Source organism: Falco biarmicus, chromosome 5 (genome assembly GCF_023638135.1).
Source record: "Falco biarmicus isolate bFalBia1 chromosome 5, bFalBia1.pri, whole genome shotgun sequence".
Lineage (NCBI taxonomy): Eukaryota > Metazoa > Chordata > Aves > Falconiformes > Falconidae > Falco > Falco biarmicus.
Window position 1 is genome coordinate 20097507 of NC_079292.1, and position 16340 is coordinate 20113846.

The window sequence follows — 16340 nt, forward strand, 5'->3', positions numbered from 1 at the left end:
TTCCTTATTTCAAAATGAAATGTGGGATGTTAGTGATACCCTGGGAATTGTGCTCGTGCTGAAATGGGACAAACAAATATGGGCACTGTGTGCAGCGTTACAATAAAACCACTGTGGTCAACAAATGGGAAATTTGAATCAGCAAAATAGATTTTCATGTTAATTAGGGAAAAGAAACCAAACCAGGTATTTAAAATATTTATTTCTCAGACTGGAGTAACAGCCTTTATAAAGCAGAATTTGCATAAGTTCTCAAGATACATCCTGTATACAATCACAAAACCATGACATGCATTTATACATAAAGTGAAAATTGACACAGATGTACAAACGTTTTTATATAATTCTCATACGACTTTTGTTTCCATTTTTACAACTTTTAGAACAAGTTTGTATTTTTTTTTCCTGGTGAATCTGAAGGCAAAATCAAACTTAAAAGAAATTCAAACCAAAATAAATATCCATAAACCACCATCTATGCATGCAAAATTCACTGTGGAAACATTACATTTCTCCAAGCACTAACCTTTTCTTCATGGTTTTGTGGGGGTTTTGGTGGGTTTGCATTTTTTTTAAACATTGGGTGTGCTGTACATGTTGTCCATAGCATGACAGCAGACATTAGGCAGCCATTGGTGAGCACCTGAGCACATCACTGAACATCTATGGGACAGTCAAATAAGACACATTCACATGCCTGGATGTCAGATGGAGTTAATAATTTAGACTGTCTTACAAAAATGTATACTTATTTGCAGGGTAACAAATTAAGAAAACAACTTTCACTCAAATCATCTACTTTGAGTTATGGATATCTATATATATATTATAATTTTTGAGCTCATCCATATATTTGCCTATTAATCTTTTCAAAATAATAGAACATATAAAAAACATTTAAATGCTTCTAGCAACTAGAAGATTATAGTCTTGAACTTTAGTGAGCAAATTGTTCACCTGCTGGTTACCAAAGACAAACACAAGGTCAAATTTTAAGACACAAGGTAAAGCTTTATGCAAGTGAGGTGCCAGCTCTTCATAAGTGTGTGGAAGTCAGAGGGTGCCAGGCATATGGGCTGTAACTCTGAGCAGACTAGTGTGTGGGAAAGTCCAGAGTTCTGGTTTCTGACCTCAGCAAGTGGTGGTCTAACTTAAAATGTAGTGTTCATCTGAAATCTCCCTCCAGCTATGTCTCTGTGGAGATCCACAGCGCTGTGTCCAGTCTCATGGCCCCTGCTTGCCCAGCCATGGAGAGGAAGGGCCAGGAACAGCCCCAGCACTCGGGCGAGCCATGCAGGCTGGGTGTTCAAGACTCTCCCTGATATATCCTACAGGCACATGTTCTCCAGCTAAGGAGGTTCATGCCATGCAAGCTATAGGCTTCTCTGAAGGAATTGCTTCATTCTGTGGATCTATAAGTTCATTCTACGTGTTTCTGGGAGAAATACCTTTGATTATATATATACTTGAGAGGGTGAATTATAGTTACACATTCAGATAATTTTTAGCATTTCTTAATTATTGAGTAACCGAATTAACAAGCTCAATGCTTCTCTTTTTTTATCAGCTTCCTCAGTTTTTCAAAAAGAAAAAGAACTCATGAAAAATTGCATTTCCACGATAGGACTAGCAGCAGGTTTATATTGTTCACAGTCGCTGAGCTTCCGGCAATGAGTGAAGGAGGTAACTGATAACAGTAGGAGTCTGTCACCATCCTTGTGAACCAGCAGGAGAGAAACCAGGGCATTTCGTGGCTTGGTTTCAAAGATCTAGGCTAACAGAAGAATGGCAGAACTCAAGGATTTTGTACTCCACCAGGACACTAGAAAAGACCACATGACAGTAGGCACATAAAGCAGAACAACTAGTGTTCCCAGTAATCAAATACCTCAACATTTTTGAAAGTTTTCCATTCTGATTTGGGAAACAAGAAGTCAAGGGCATTAAATTTGTTATGGTGATGGCAATGTAAGTTTTTGCTCTGTTGAACTGTCACGGTCTGTGCTGTGAAAGGTTAATTAATTCTACTATTAGTCTTAAATAACTGCTGCTGTAAATCACAGGATGTGTCAACCGTATTGGTGTTGCCAGCTTCCAGAGATTGATAGCTATGGATTGTGCTCCCATTCCTTTTTGATCAGATGCCTGCCATCAAATAAAATTACCCGAGACAGTAATGAACAGTTGTCTACCATTGGCCTGTGCTACCAAGGCTATTTCAGCAGTGCATTTAAATAAGCCGGTAAATCTCACTGGACAATGGCAGGAATTTCATTCAGTTCAATTGCCTAAATGTAAATTTCTGAGCTAATTTACATATTTATCTTAGAATACGTTGAATTTTCTCAGATTGACTTTGCCTATTTGCATAGACGAATCAAGTGTGAGTAGGTTAAACTTGGAAATTTAAATATGAGATGCCTAAATACTGCTGGCAGAAATACTTTTTTTTTTTCCTATTATTTTAGTGCAAAGAGCCTGTGAAAATTAGAGTTGTCTTATTATAACATGACGATGGTGATATATAAGACAGCATGATGCTGCCCTGGTGGGTGGCATGAGAGAACACTGGAGTATTTGGTGGTGCCCATCCAGCTATGTCAGTGCTGACAGTCAGTACAGAGCATAGGGAAACAAAGATGTCCACCACGCTGCTGGGAGGTGAGCAGACTGTCTCCAGAACCTAGGTTTTGTCTCAGACAGAGCAAATCACTCTGTGCTTAAAGAATTCCTAGGAGAATACTAAAATCATTCAGTATAGAAATCAAAGAATCCAGATCAGGGAGTCAACCAAGGAGAGAAATTATGTGACAGTGCAAAAGCCAGTTATGAGAGTACATGATACAACTCTGTAAATGTTCTCTTGAGGGAAATTTGGGAATAAAAAAACCTCCACAGATTTTTGTATCAGTGGCTTCTGGTATTTGGTACTTGTATGTTGTGTGAGCGTCCCCCACAAGCAAACTGAAGTGAATTAAATCTGTCTCCCAACTTGCCTTAAAAGTGTTTCTGAGTATGACACAAAGTATTGTTACTTCTGAATCTGTTACATTTATAATTCTGAAAGAGTAAGTAATAAGCCTCAGAATTTCCATAATCTTTCAGTCTAAGATGATGAATTAAGAGGTGATTAGCATAGTGTCATCATAAGCATATGATCAGAAATAAAGACTACTTTAGTTAGAACTGTTAGTTAGGCTCTGTTAGAGCGAAAAAGTGAGGGGACCGTTTTCTTGGCTCAGAAAGCAGGATTGAAAGCGTCCAGCTTTTATTTTCCTGCTCCTACACAGCAGGTGCTAGGAAGGAATTCTAGTGCTGGCCCTCACCTTCCCTTTGCAGCCATGGAACTACTGCAACAAAACTTGGGCTACCTGCTTTCTGAGCCAAGGAAACAGCCCCTTCACTTTGTAAGTGTAACGGAGCCCAGATCACAAAACCCATGAAGCTGAACAATGAACCTGACCCCTGGCCCTTAACTGTACCACAAACTACAAATTCTAACCATCTCTAAATCCTAATCCTAAATCTAACCCCTACCCCCTTAACCCAAACCCCTAAACCCTAATCTGAACTTGAATTCCTAACTCTTAAAATAGCAACATTAACCCAAATCCCAAACCTGAGCCAAAGTCCAAACCCAATCCCCTAATTCTAATCTCAGCCTGAACCTTAACCCTTGACCCAATCCCAAATGATAACTTCAACACTTAACATCCTAACCATATTCCCTAATCCTAAACCCCTAACTCCAAACCCTCACCCTAACCCAGAGAAGTTGTGGAGTTCCCATCCTTGGAGATACTTGAAAACCCTAATGTGCTGAATCCAAACCATAGCTCTAGATTTTATCCTCCTAATTATTCTATTCTATCAAAGGGAACAGTTCCAAGATATGTTTATTGTACATTTTTTTAATCTTAACTGTACAAAGAAAGTCAAATAGGTCAGAAAACAATTATCTCCCCTTTACAATGATTTCCTCTCCCGCTGCCCAGTCTCCCTTCCCACACCTACCAACAAAGGCACATATACTGATGGATTGGTCTCTCGCAGAACACACTGGCTGCAGAGCCAAAAACCAATGAAATCATTCAGTAGCAGAATAGAAATATCAATAACAAAACACACATCTGCAACTTAGTGTAATGACAACATTATGTGGGCTTGTTGTCTATAAGAAATGTCATAACTGGATCTTAGCTGGGAAATGTTCCAGCATCATCAGTAATGACAGCTAAGGAAGAACCAGGTTACTATAACACCTATTAAAAAAAATAAAAATTAAACTCCACTTATAAATATTCTGGATTATTGAGAATGTACATGCCCTTCTCCTTTATGTACATCAAGAAGATTCTGTACATTGTGTGTAACAGCTTGCTGCAACACTGCTAGCTGCTTACAACTTCTTGGTGATTTCTTTAATGCATCAGCTGCACTTACACAAATTCTTTACATTCCTAAGAATTAAAAGTAGGGAGGGTCTGTATGTCAGATGATAATAAAAATACAGTTTTACATGTAACTGACCCATGAAACTACAAGAGACCAAGGACTCGTAACAGGTACAGGGCAGGTTCAATAGAGTCTGGAAAAAAAGACCTCTGCCTTCCTCAGTCCAAAGGGACAGCACAGCCCAACAGCATACACTCGTAATAATCCCGTGCAGAACTGAGCAATGTTTGTCAATCCTCAGGCTGTGATTCCTCTCACAAGCTCTAAGACTGCAGATGTGTACATGCCTGTGAGACCCAGAGTATGAGCCCACCTGGCAAAATGTTGGCACCTGCTCTAAACACAATCACTCACTCCCTCAAGATCCAGTGACAATGCTGACTAAATCTCCCCTGACTGAGATGAAAGGCCAGACACTGCATTCAGTATACATACGGGCATCACAGAAACTTAAATATAAGCAAGATCAAGTCCACTGTAAAGTTGTCTTGTTACAGGTCTGCAAGTTCTTCCTCTTGCACACGGAAAACATGCCCAGCTATGGCATAGGCACTCTGCTGAACTTTTCCTGCATTCTTCTTTTACTTTCTGGTTCTCTCTCCAAATTCAAAGGCGCTTCTCATTTGTTACCTTACCTAACATTAGTGAACAAGACACAGTTTGCTCAGTTTCCATGCATGCTACATCACTCTTCGAATTGTGTACAAAGACACAGAGTCATTTGTGGCAGCACTGATCTAGAGTATCAACTTCAGTGTTCACATGAACAGCAGAACTCACAAGCCACCTTGCAGAGTTGTTTCTTTTGCTTCTTAGGTTCTTACCCCAAGAATAAAAAGAAAGACCAATAAAGGACATGTGAAGCAACAATATTAGGATCATCTTCACATATTTCATTTATTCGGTTGTATTGAGAGGAGAGTGGTAGGACAGCAAGTGTAAAAAGGATTTGATCTCTCGGGTGATTCTTGTGCTTCAGGAAACTGAGTAGCACTTTTTCTCTGGTTACAGAAGCTGCTCCTAAACTGTCGACTTGCTTGGTGAAGAGTTCTTCGATCACAGAAAGCTGCAAAGAGCAGCATTACTGACAGCGCAGCTGGGAACAGATTTATCACCATCAGCCTTAAAGACTGATTTTTCTTTCAGCTCTTGAGATCTTCTGAATACAGCTACTTCTGTAGAGACACCAAATCCAAGTACATCTGGTACAAATATGCTGGTGTTTATGACCTAACACCATGACAAGAACAGTGGAAGTTACACTCTTTTGATAGCTGTCTACATGGGTAACGGTTTGAAGCTCTTTTGTACACGTCGGAAATTCTCCACACTCCAACATCCTGTTCTGCTAGTGCTTTTCACAAACTTAGCATTACTTTTAGTCCATTGCAAAGTGATAATATGGGACACAGAATAAGGAGGAAACTTGTGCCCTGAAACTTGGTCTTTAAATTTTAGGAAGCCAAGTGAAATATTGCCACCTAGACCCAGCTTTTCTGAACCTGCCCTGCATGTATGTGGCTGAGCTTCACTATTTGCACAGGAATTCAGATACACAAATATAATAGTGTCTTTCTGTTCCTATTTCCATATGTGTGTTTATTGAAGTGTTGTTTGTTTTTAAAAATGCTGTCTCTCCTTTGTGGTGTGTTTAAACCCTTCTGTGTTTCAGCACAGCGTTTTCTCCCAGCATGACTTATACACTATGCCGACGGTTGTTGATCATGGCCACAATGTGTGACAGGTCCAAACTTTTCATCATAACCTCCATGAACTCCTCATCTTTTCTTGCTCCCTCCACAAATTCATCCAGAGAAAGTTCACCTATGTGAGACACAGACAGAAGGCATCAGAATCATGCCAATCCACATTTGAAGAGGAAAAGGAGTACTGTGATCTAACTTCCGAGAAATGGGTTTTCTGTCGTAGGCCAAAAAAACCCTTGTACAGGGAATCAGCTTGGCAGAGTTCTTCCAGAATAACAAAAGAGCCTATCAGAAGGTAATGAGCACATGAAGTAGCAAGGAAAGAAATATCTCAGGGACATACAGCAACTACAGTGGTGTTGGGTGATTTTTGACTAACTGGTCCATAGTTCTTCATGGGCTTGCTCTACTGTCTGTAGCAGACCCAGTGAAGAAACTCTGAACTTCAACATTAAGTTCCAAATCTTCCTTTCCTTGCTGCTGAAATAGTTAGGAGCAGCTGGGGCCATCTGTTAATGTTTCCCATTTCTAACTCTGACATAAGCTACGCAGCAACATAAAACAGGCCAACAAAAAATCCCCACTCCAAAACCTCACTGCCAAACTCATGTGGACAGAACACAGCTGAGACTTAGTACAGGGAACAACTCCTGTCATACTGATTATGTACGATGCAAGGAGAAAAATGCCTTAGCAAAATTCATGGAGAATGCACTACTGGATGAGAATTCATATAGCGAGCAAATATAAAATGAAGCAGCATAAAGTTCAATAAAGAAAAGAAGACATAGATGTCTCTCTGAGAGAGATGTCTCTCAGAGACCATCTGAGTTGGATGACAAAGACAGGAACCTTACCATCTCCATTGACATCAATTTTGTTGAAGACTCGGTTGGTGAACTCTTCTGCACTAGTTTCATGGCCACCACCATTAATAGCTCGAATAGCCTAAAAGAAAGGAGTAAGAATAGGAAGCTGTCTAATGGCTCCCAAAAAGATAGACTGATTCCACTGCAGCCTCTCAGCATAGATTCAGAGCAAGATAGCCACACATGTTACCTTCCTCACACAAATGAACCAGCGTCACAGGAAAACACAGTAGAAATCATCAGGCCTTACTGTTGGCACTGAAGAGTGCAAAGGGAGCATGGTTCTGGAGCACGGAACGAGCAGAGGATCACCCTAAATCTGCTTAGGTAGAGGTTCAGCGCTGTAGAAATGGCATAATCAGGATCCACCTAGCTGATCTACTTTCTATTACCCTGTGGTCCACCAAGCCCCATAAACACTGTCAAACACCCTCTGCATTTGACATTATAAAATCCCTTTGTTATATGCTGTGGTCATTTATTTCTGTTCTTGCTTTCTCCACTTCCATTTATATACTGCTTGCAGTGTGTCCTGCTTCTCCCTAAAGCTCACTGAAATTCATTTCCAGCTTGAGAAAGTTTAAGTATTATTCACTACTGTTTACTAGAGTTCATCTTATTCATACCAATATAGTGCAGAGCACTTTTTCTTTCCATGCCTGTTTCCTTTGTTTGAGGATGTCCATGAAATACCTGATTCCAGAGCCTTCATATTGATTCTATGACTATTCATTTTCTAGTTTTTATCTTCCAATATTTGGTATGTTTATTCACTCTTTTTGAAATGCCATTTTACTAAAACTCACCTCAGCAACTTCCTAAGGCTGCCAAAAAAGACACTGAACTACAGTCACAAATTTCAAAGAGCAGCAAATTGGTTGCAACCAATTATCACCCAAAGGACTTGTTTCTTAAGAGCTCTGTGTTAAACACTATCTATTGCTTCACTGTGAAGTCTGAGTATTTCTGTTGCAAATTATTAGCAGGAGGCTGTATGTTATTACGGTTGTTGATTTGGTTTGGTCTTTTCAATGCCCAGCACTAAAACTCATATCCAGATAAGAATGTATTATTAATATCTTATTAGTGGTTTTGTGGACAGCTCAGGCTTCAAGTCTTCACCAGATCCATTTCCTGACTTTTCTTATTCAGAAATGTAAATTATTTAGGGCCATTGAATCTTTCCTGCGTCTTCCTAATTTCCCACTCTCTGCAGAATAATCTGAATTTCCAGCATAATTTATTCTGAGTTATTCATAAGGTCATATTTATGCCTGTAATACCAACACCTTCCACAATAGCTATTTGCATACAATCTTTTCCGTAGACAGTCATTCTTTAAACTATTTGCCAGCCAGAACTGTTTTACTGCATTGACATTTAGGAGCTGGTTCTAAAAAGCAAACTGGGAATAACTCTCCAACTACTGTTCACATGGGGAAAAGGATATGTGAAGGACACATTGCAGAGACTGCAACTGACAGTCATGGAGTCTGAAAACTTGGAAAGTGCAATTTAGGTCCTAGATAGCTAAAACAACTTTATGGAGTTAACTAAGCTGTAACATGTGCCGTGGTGGTAAAGAATAGTCTGTCAAGTCTGCTTACTTGTGGGGAATGCTGCTAAAAAAAGAACGCTGTTAAAGAACGTCTCATCCATGATCATCCATATGGGGAACAGCTGAAGTCTTGCTTGTGTGGTGAAATTGGGCTTTAAGGAAATGAAAAAACACAGACCCCTGGATAATCACCTTAATGATGTTGAGCAATTCATGTCGATCAATGCAACCATTGCCATCTACATCATAGAGCTTGAAATACCACCGCAATTTCTGCTCCATCTTCCCACGGAGGACGAGGCTGAGGGCAGCTACATATTCCATGAAGTCAATATACCCATCCTGTGGGAAAACCAGATTGTGACAGGAACAAACTGAGGGAGTTATGGCTCTGGAGCCCTTTTACATTATTGCTCCTTACATTCACAGCTAAAAATCAGGAAGTAAAAAAAATGGCACAGACTTGGACTTCAGAAAAAGCTTTAGTACACAGAGACACATATACACACATGCTATTTCTCTGGCCACCTTAAAGATCTCCTAAATACCTAGATTCCTAAAGTTATGATCTTACTTATGTCTAGACTACTCTGTGCTCATCACCTGCAGAGATGGAACTTGTTGCTCCTCATGGCCAGTGTGAACAAACCCCTCTCTGTCCACCAGAGCTGACTGCTGGGAGAGAAAATAGATCCAGAGCCCTGGCTACAGAAAAGTAGAAAGTAATACTACCTGAGGTTTTCTAGTACTAGGTACTAGTCTGCTTTGTCTTTGTGGGAAACTACGCAGTAAACCATAGATCTCTTCTCCACTCTCTGAAAAAAAGTGACTGAAGATATTTTTAAAACACAAAGAACATGATTTCAGAACTGGAAAATTTGTTCTGTATTTAGGTTGTTAAGCATTCCACATCTTGAATCCACAAAGAAACTCAAGAAGGTCTTGTTTCCTCTGCAAAAAAATGCCAGACAGTAAAGGTTCGTATTCCCTAGATTTAACACTGACTAAAATTTGGAGCGGTTAAAAAGAAACAACAAATGAAGTGCCTATCACTGTCAAAGAGTCTGACCAACTACTTCAACAAATTGCAGAGCAAGAAAATGAACTTTCATTTATCGAGGCATTTAAATAAAGTCAGGTGTCTTTCTGGAATGGATGTAAACATATGCGAAAGGCAAATGTAGGTGGACTAGCAGAGCACTACTGTTTTACAGCAAGAATCACAACATTTTAAAATATTTATTCAGGATCACTGTAGTACTCCACTTATGTGAGTTTTTCATAACTTCACTCAGCAAAGCCACAGAACACAAAGATAACCAGCTCTAGAGGCGGGAAGGAGGGCGTGATTGAAATTTTTAAAATAGCTCAAATGCAAATTTATCCTCTTTGTCCTCAGCAGGGTTCTCAGAATCTGAAGGCCCAGAGGGCAGATGATCCCATCCATTGTCGATGTCTGTATTACTACAGGGTGAGTCTTCCTCCGGGTGCTCTTATTCCTTGCCCTTGTTTATAAAAGGAGCTTAGATTAAGTGGCTAACTATTAACAGACTAAGATTAACTGCTGTAGATCCATCTCTACTAGCTGCCACATTACTTAGAAGATAGCTTTTTATCTTTGTATGACCAAATTTGAATTTGAGTCTTCTTAAAACGTTGCTTACTGCGTAACATGGGGCTCACAGGAGAACTTCACAATGTGTAACATTCTTAAAGAAATTCTAAGTCTTTAAACATCCCAAGAAATGACAGAGGTAAAGTCTTGTGCTAGAACTGTAAGTGTGTTGGTTTACTTTATAAAACTGCTTCTCACCACTATCATCATCCTGGCCACAGAGAACTCTAAGATGACAGAATATTCTTCAAGATTTGCAGTCATTGCCAGTCATTACATCCACCACAAGACCTCAGCTACCCTGATGGAGCCTGGCTGCTCCTCTCTTACTTTAAGAATTTTGTAACATTCCTTAACTCCTTATGCCTTCTCACATGTTGTCCAAACCAATGCTTTTTGCTCCGTCCCTAGGCTTTCCTTCTTCAAAATTGACCCTGTGGTTTCCTACCTGTTTCGCATGTCTCTGTGACTAGTTCCTCCTTGACTCACAGCCATTTGCTCCAGCCATTTCAGAACCTTGGAGCAGAGAACAATTTTCTGCATCTTCCCAGGCTGCCATAAAACCAAATTTCTCTGTCATTGAGATTACAGGCCTGCAAGCATGGGCTTAAGTATATACGGATAAAAAACAAGCAAAAGTGAGAGGCATTGCATGCTTAAAGGAATTATGGGGGCTACTGTTTCTTACCTTAGAGATAGCTAGTGGTCACCTGTCACAGTGAGGAATACTACCTACCTCTCCTCACTGAGGAGAGCTACATCAGTGGTCCGCCCTGGCAGTATTAACTTCAGCTGGCAAATACCTGGAAATTACTTCCTCTGTGAATGTTATAATGATTTATATTGTGTTTGGTTCCTGTAGTGTCTACTATCTAATACAGACATGTTTTTGAATAATAAGAACATATAAGAACAAGAATAAAAATTAAATCTCCTTTCATTAGTATTTTGCTAGTGAAACAAGGCGAAGTCCATCAAAACACAATAAGGAATTCTCAAACTTGCACAAGGTAGGTAGATAATAAGGTATTATTATTTAAGGTTCTGTTATCTATGTCATTATGTATGCATATTAATTTGCTTCTTGCATTTAGCTACTTTACATTAGTGTCCCTCAGCAGCTTTCCACACCAATGTTTGTAAGAGAAAACTGAGGACTCTAAAAGTTCAGGAGCTGGTTCACTTTTAGGCAGTTAATTTCCTTGCCGGTGAACTCACCTTGTTCATATCAAACGTGCGGAACATCTGCTCAATGTACTCATTGGCCTCTGGATCCAGCCCTCGAAGCCCAAAGAACTGTTTAAATTCGTGCTCTGTCAGCTGTCCAGAAGGACACTCCATCATGAACTTTTTGTACCAGTGGTGGATCTCAACAGCCTGCAGATCATCCACTGTGGAGCTGCTATTGTTCCCCATGTGTATGCGTGTTCAGAAGAACGATGCTACAGGAACGATCCTCTTCCTCCTGTTGCTCTCACAGCACTGCCCATCGGCTCCTGTCCACGTTCGACATTAGTGGCAGTTCAGTGAGGATCTAACATTCCACAAGCTAATTATAAATGTTAATCTGCTTAGAGACTGATTTATAAACCTCAAAGTTTCAATGATACGAACGGCCTTCTTAAAATGGAAAAGAGGTGCAAGATAATCTAGCGAATCACCACTATTTCAGAAGCCAGATCAGAAAGGGTGAGAAGGTTAACCAGAAACTGGCATCAGGATCTATACTGGTTTGGTACACTACCCTACTTTAAGCCTTGACAAAATTATACATGAAGATAAAAAGAAAAGGCTACAAGATGTGAGGTGAAGTAAAGATCTACTCCTCTAACTGGATTTAAGAGTCTGTTTTCTCAACTAGAAATGTTGGTTAACTTTTGTGTATAAGACCAGAAAGTGTTATAGAAGTAGCCCATCACAAACATTAGGCTATGTGGGAAAAAGTTCACCTCCACACACACGAAGGAGCCCAGAGGAACAACAGCAGATGGGGGACCCCAAACAATCCCCTGACCTACCTACTCCCAGAACCACCCCAGAAGTGCAGTCAACCCATAAAAGGCTCATTTGCATGAACAGGAAGGAGCAAAAAGAGACAACCACAGGCTGGGGAAACCCCCAAATAACCCAGTAAGAGAAATTAAGCCCCTGTCCCAGCTCCTTCTAAGGCTGCGATAGGGAAACCATCGCCCCCACAGGCCTGAAGGTGACACCCATCACAAGTCAGTGGGAGATGTTGTCAGAGTGTCTTACAGACTGAGTTGGGTGACTGCCTAGGGGTATGGAAAAACATTATGGGGTGCAGGGGAAGAGAATTTGTGGATTGCAGAGAACTTATCATGAGGTGTTTAGGGGAAGAACCAAAGGTGGGGAAATGTAGCAATTTGAGTCCAAATCAGTTTGCCTCACATGGGGCACCAATTGTCACAGCACTATGAAACTAACAAGCAGCAAAAAACTTTACCAATGGTCAAACCCTACTGTCTATGCTGGGCCTCCATCCTCCTGTTGCCAGACCACAGTCCCTGTTGCTGCTACATTGGGGTTTTCCCCTTCCCCAGGCTCCTCCTTCATCCAGGACCATTCACTCCCACGCTCCTCAGAGCTATTTAACCACTTTGCTGGGATGAGCTACAGCTGCACATCATCAAAGCAAGGCCACAGCTGCATATTATCAATGTCAATCAACCCACTGTCTTCATTCCCCTACAGCACGGGTCCTCAAACTTTTTAACCAGGGGGCTGGCACACGGATGAAGTGGCAGGCAGCCATCTGCGACTGCTTGGTTTCCCCCCCCCCCCCCCTCAACCCCTGGCAGGGGGCGGCCCTGTAAATACCAGGGGGTGGGATTGAGGACCCTAGGGGGGCTGTGTCCGGCCCATGGGCCATAGTTTGAGGACCCCTGGTCTAGATGGTTTGGGGATGAACAAGCATGGGAAAATGGAGGGAAAGGGGATACAAGGGGCTGGTTGCATGTAAAATGGTTTTGGCCAGTATGAGTATCTAGCCATGTCCTGTGTCTGATCAGCACAGTCTTTCCTGTCTTCTACCATTTCTAATTCTTTTTCTAGCTGTCCAGCTCTGATCTGTGTGCACATGTGTGCATGAGGATTTAAGTGCCTACAGCTGGAGCGGAGACCACAGCTCACAGGAACCTGCATGTATTTGGTGCCAGCAACTGGAATCAGTGAGGATCTAAGTGCCAGCAACTGGTGTCAGACCATGGATCACAAGGTCCCGCATGTCTTGGGTTCTAGCAACTACAGTGAGTGAGAGTATGTATGTTAGTAAGCATCAAGCCAGATAAGCCATCAAATAGGTTAAGTGGTTTGGGAACCAGCTGTGTGTATGTCTCTGTGAGTGAGACAACTGGAGGAGTTGACTATCAGAAACACCAGGGGTCCAGCCCAGCCACTGGAGAGACTGTAAGGTGTGGGGCTAAGGAAGACCCACTTTTCTGTGTGTGTTTCTCTGTGCAGGAGGCAGCTGGAGAAAACAAGGATCCTGAGAGTCTCATCACAGTTACTGGAAGGACCCACAGCGTACCTGTCTGTGTGTATGTTGGTGTGTGCAAGGGGATCTGTACCAGCAGCTGTAGTGGGGCTGTGGGCCTTGGGGGTCTGGCATGTCCAGGTGACAGCACCTGGGGAGATGGGGCACCCAGAACCAGCTACTGGGTAAGCAGAGTGTCAAAGTCCAGCTACTAGAGTGATCTGCACTGCACATTTGACTATATTTCCCACTGATGGATCTTCATCCTCATCAGCCGAGAGTGGCACAGAATGCAGCCATTGGTGCTGCTTGTGTTTGTGTGAGTGCTGGGTGATTCTGTCTGTGTTGCTGGCTGCGTGCATATGTATATATGTGTTGTATACATGTGTTTCTGTGTGTGCTTACTAAGAATACATTCTCAGCTTTGCAACTGGTTGGACCTGGGGGCATGGAGCTGTAGCAGCCTCACTTCTATCAGGCCACCAGATCTAACTCCTGACAATAGCACAAAAGAATCACAGGCAATAGCATCTTTACATAGAAATGTTTGTTGTTCCAACATTTTATCCTCTCAAACCTGTATCTGTTAAAACACAGAGATTATTTTTGTAGCATAACTTACAAAAAATATGCAAACCCAGAAATATTTTATAATAAAACAAAAAGAAGTAATTTTAGATCCTGAAACAATGAACAGCACTAAACAGTCCATGTACTTACCATTTGTGGCCAGCATCATATAAAAATGTAAGTAGTACCACCTAAACTTCACTTTCTCAAGAGCATATTAAATCAGTGTAACAAGACTATGTATCACAAATGTTTCAGCTACTTAAACTGAAGCTGCAGATAAACATTAAGACCATAAAAAATTGGTCTTACTGAAATATAGTGAGACACTAGCATGACTGAGCCTTGAAAATTAACACCATTAATCCATTTAAGAAGGACAGTCTGTAAAGGAGATAGAGGATTTCTACCTCTGTTAGACACTGTTACTAAACATTCTTAAACTAAGAACTCAGTGTTACATTCAAAATCTTTTTTATGGACAAAGAGGAAGTATACCTTACATATAGAATCATAGATTATAGAATTACAGAATGGTTTCGGTTGGAAGGGACCTTAAAGGCCATCTAGTTCCAACCCCCTGCCAGGGACAGGGACACCTCCCACTAGACCAGGTTGCTCCCAGCCCCGTCCAAACTGGCCTTGAACACTTCCAGGGATGGGGCAGCCACAGCTGCTCTGGGCAGCCTGTGCCAGCGCCTCACCGCCCTCACAGTAAAGAATTTCTTCCTTAGATCTAATCTAAACCTGCCCTCTTTCAGCTTAAAGCCATCCCCCCTTGTCCTATCACTGCAGGCCCCTGTGAAAAGTCCCTCTGCAGCTTTCCTGTCAGCCCCTTTAGGTACTGGAAGGCCGCTCTAAGGTCTCCCCGGAGCCTTCTCTCCTCCAGGCTGAACAGCCCTGACTCTCTCAGCCTGTCTGCCCAGGAGAGGTGCTCCAGCCCTCTGATCATCTTTGTGGCCTCCTATGGACTCACTCCAACAGGTCCATGTCCTTCTTATGTTGGTACCCCAGAGCTGAACGAAGCGCTGCAGGTGGCGTCTCAGGAAAGCAGAGGGTCAGAATCACCTCCCTCGACCTGCTGCCCACACTTCTTCTGATGCAGCCCAGATTATGGTTGGCTTTCTGGGCTGCCACTGCACGTTTCTGGCATCTGTCCAATTTTCTGTTTACCAGTATCCTCGAGTTGTTCTCAGGCCTCCTCTCAATCCCTTCACTTCCTAGTCTGTAACGGTACTGGGTATTGCCCCCATCCAGCTGTAAAACCTCGCACTTGGCTTTTTTGAACTTGATGAAGGTCATGAAGACTTTATGAAGTCAGAGCAGCACAATCACCCTTGCCTCCTAGCTGTCTCCATTATGTGTTAGCATATATATTTGAATGCACTCATAATGCTGCTTCTGGTGACACTGTGTAGTCCTGCCACCGGGCATGGCCATGGGCTCCGTGCCCAGTTCACAAGGCCCCAGGGCTAAGGCTTGCCAGAGCTGCCCTGAATTGTTCACCACTGGCCTGCAGCTTTCTTTCACTTGGCTTAGCTGTGAGAATAATTTCTCTAATTTAGCAGATGTGTATGGCAATTTCGTTAGTTATGCTTGTGTGGTACAACCATGGTTTTATACAGGTAGTAATAGCAAGCAGTTATTCTAGGTGGCATGAGATGTTTACGGCTCTTAACACAAGATGTAGAGAAAGACAGGCCTGGTGAAACAGCTGAGGTCTGGAGAAGTGGGAGATGCAGGATTTGACACAGGAGAGAACAGACACAGATGGGGCAAAGGCTTTGTGCTGGAGACCCCCTGGCGGTAAACAATTACCTAATGATTGGTTAAGTAAATGCAGGCCCAGAACTGGACAAAAGTGGTTTAGGAGTAACAAAGTAAACCTATCAGAGACATGTACAGGGCACCACAGAGACTGACACCCCCCCTGCCTCTTTTGGGGGCTTAGAAGAAAGACTTTTTACCAGGGCCTGTAGTGACAGGACAAGGGGTGACAGTTTTAAACTGACAGAGGGCAGGCTCAGACTGGACACTCAAGGCCAGGCTGGACGTGGCTTTTAGCAACCAGATG

General features: G+C 42.0%; 1 protein-coding gene across 1 annotated transcript; it reads right to left on the bottom strand.

The window, feature by feature from the left end:
* Nucleotides 1–3893: 3893 nt before the first annotated feature.
* On the bottom strand, nucleotides 3894–11734 carry LOC130150781 (guanylyl cyclase-activating protein 1-like). The gene is made up of 4 exons (XM_056342038.1): nucleotides 11422–11734; nucleotides 8781–8930; nucleotides 7019–7109; nucleotides 3894–6279 (listed from the first exon to the last, which is right to left on the bottom strand). The coding sequence occupies exons 1-4, from the start codon at nucleotides 11617–11619 to the stop codon at nucleotides 6152–6154; spliced, it is 567 nt and encodes a 188-aa protein (XP_056198013.1). The 5' UTR covers nucleotides 11620–11734; the 3' UTR covers nucleotides 3894–6151.
* Between the last annotated feature and the right edge of the window lie 4606 nt (nucleotides 11735–16340).

Coding starts and splice junctions, on each gene's coding strand:
- LOC130150781 (XM_056342038.1), bottom strand. CDS start 11,619: ATGGGGAACAATAGCAGCTCCACAGTGGATGATCTGCAGGCTGTTGAG. Junction 8,931..11,421: donor GCACGTTTGATATGAACAAG/GTGAGTTCACCG, acceptor GTTTTCCCACAG/GATGGGTATATTGACTTCAT. Junction 6,280..7,018: donor AATTGATGTCAATGGAGATG/GTAAGGTTCCTG, acceptor TGTCTCACATAG/GTGAACTTTCTCTGGATGAA.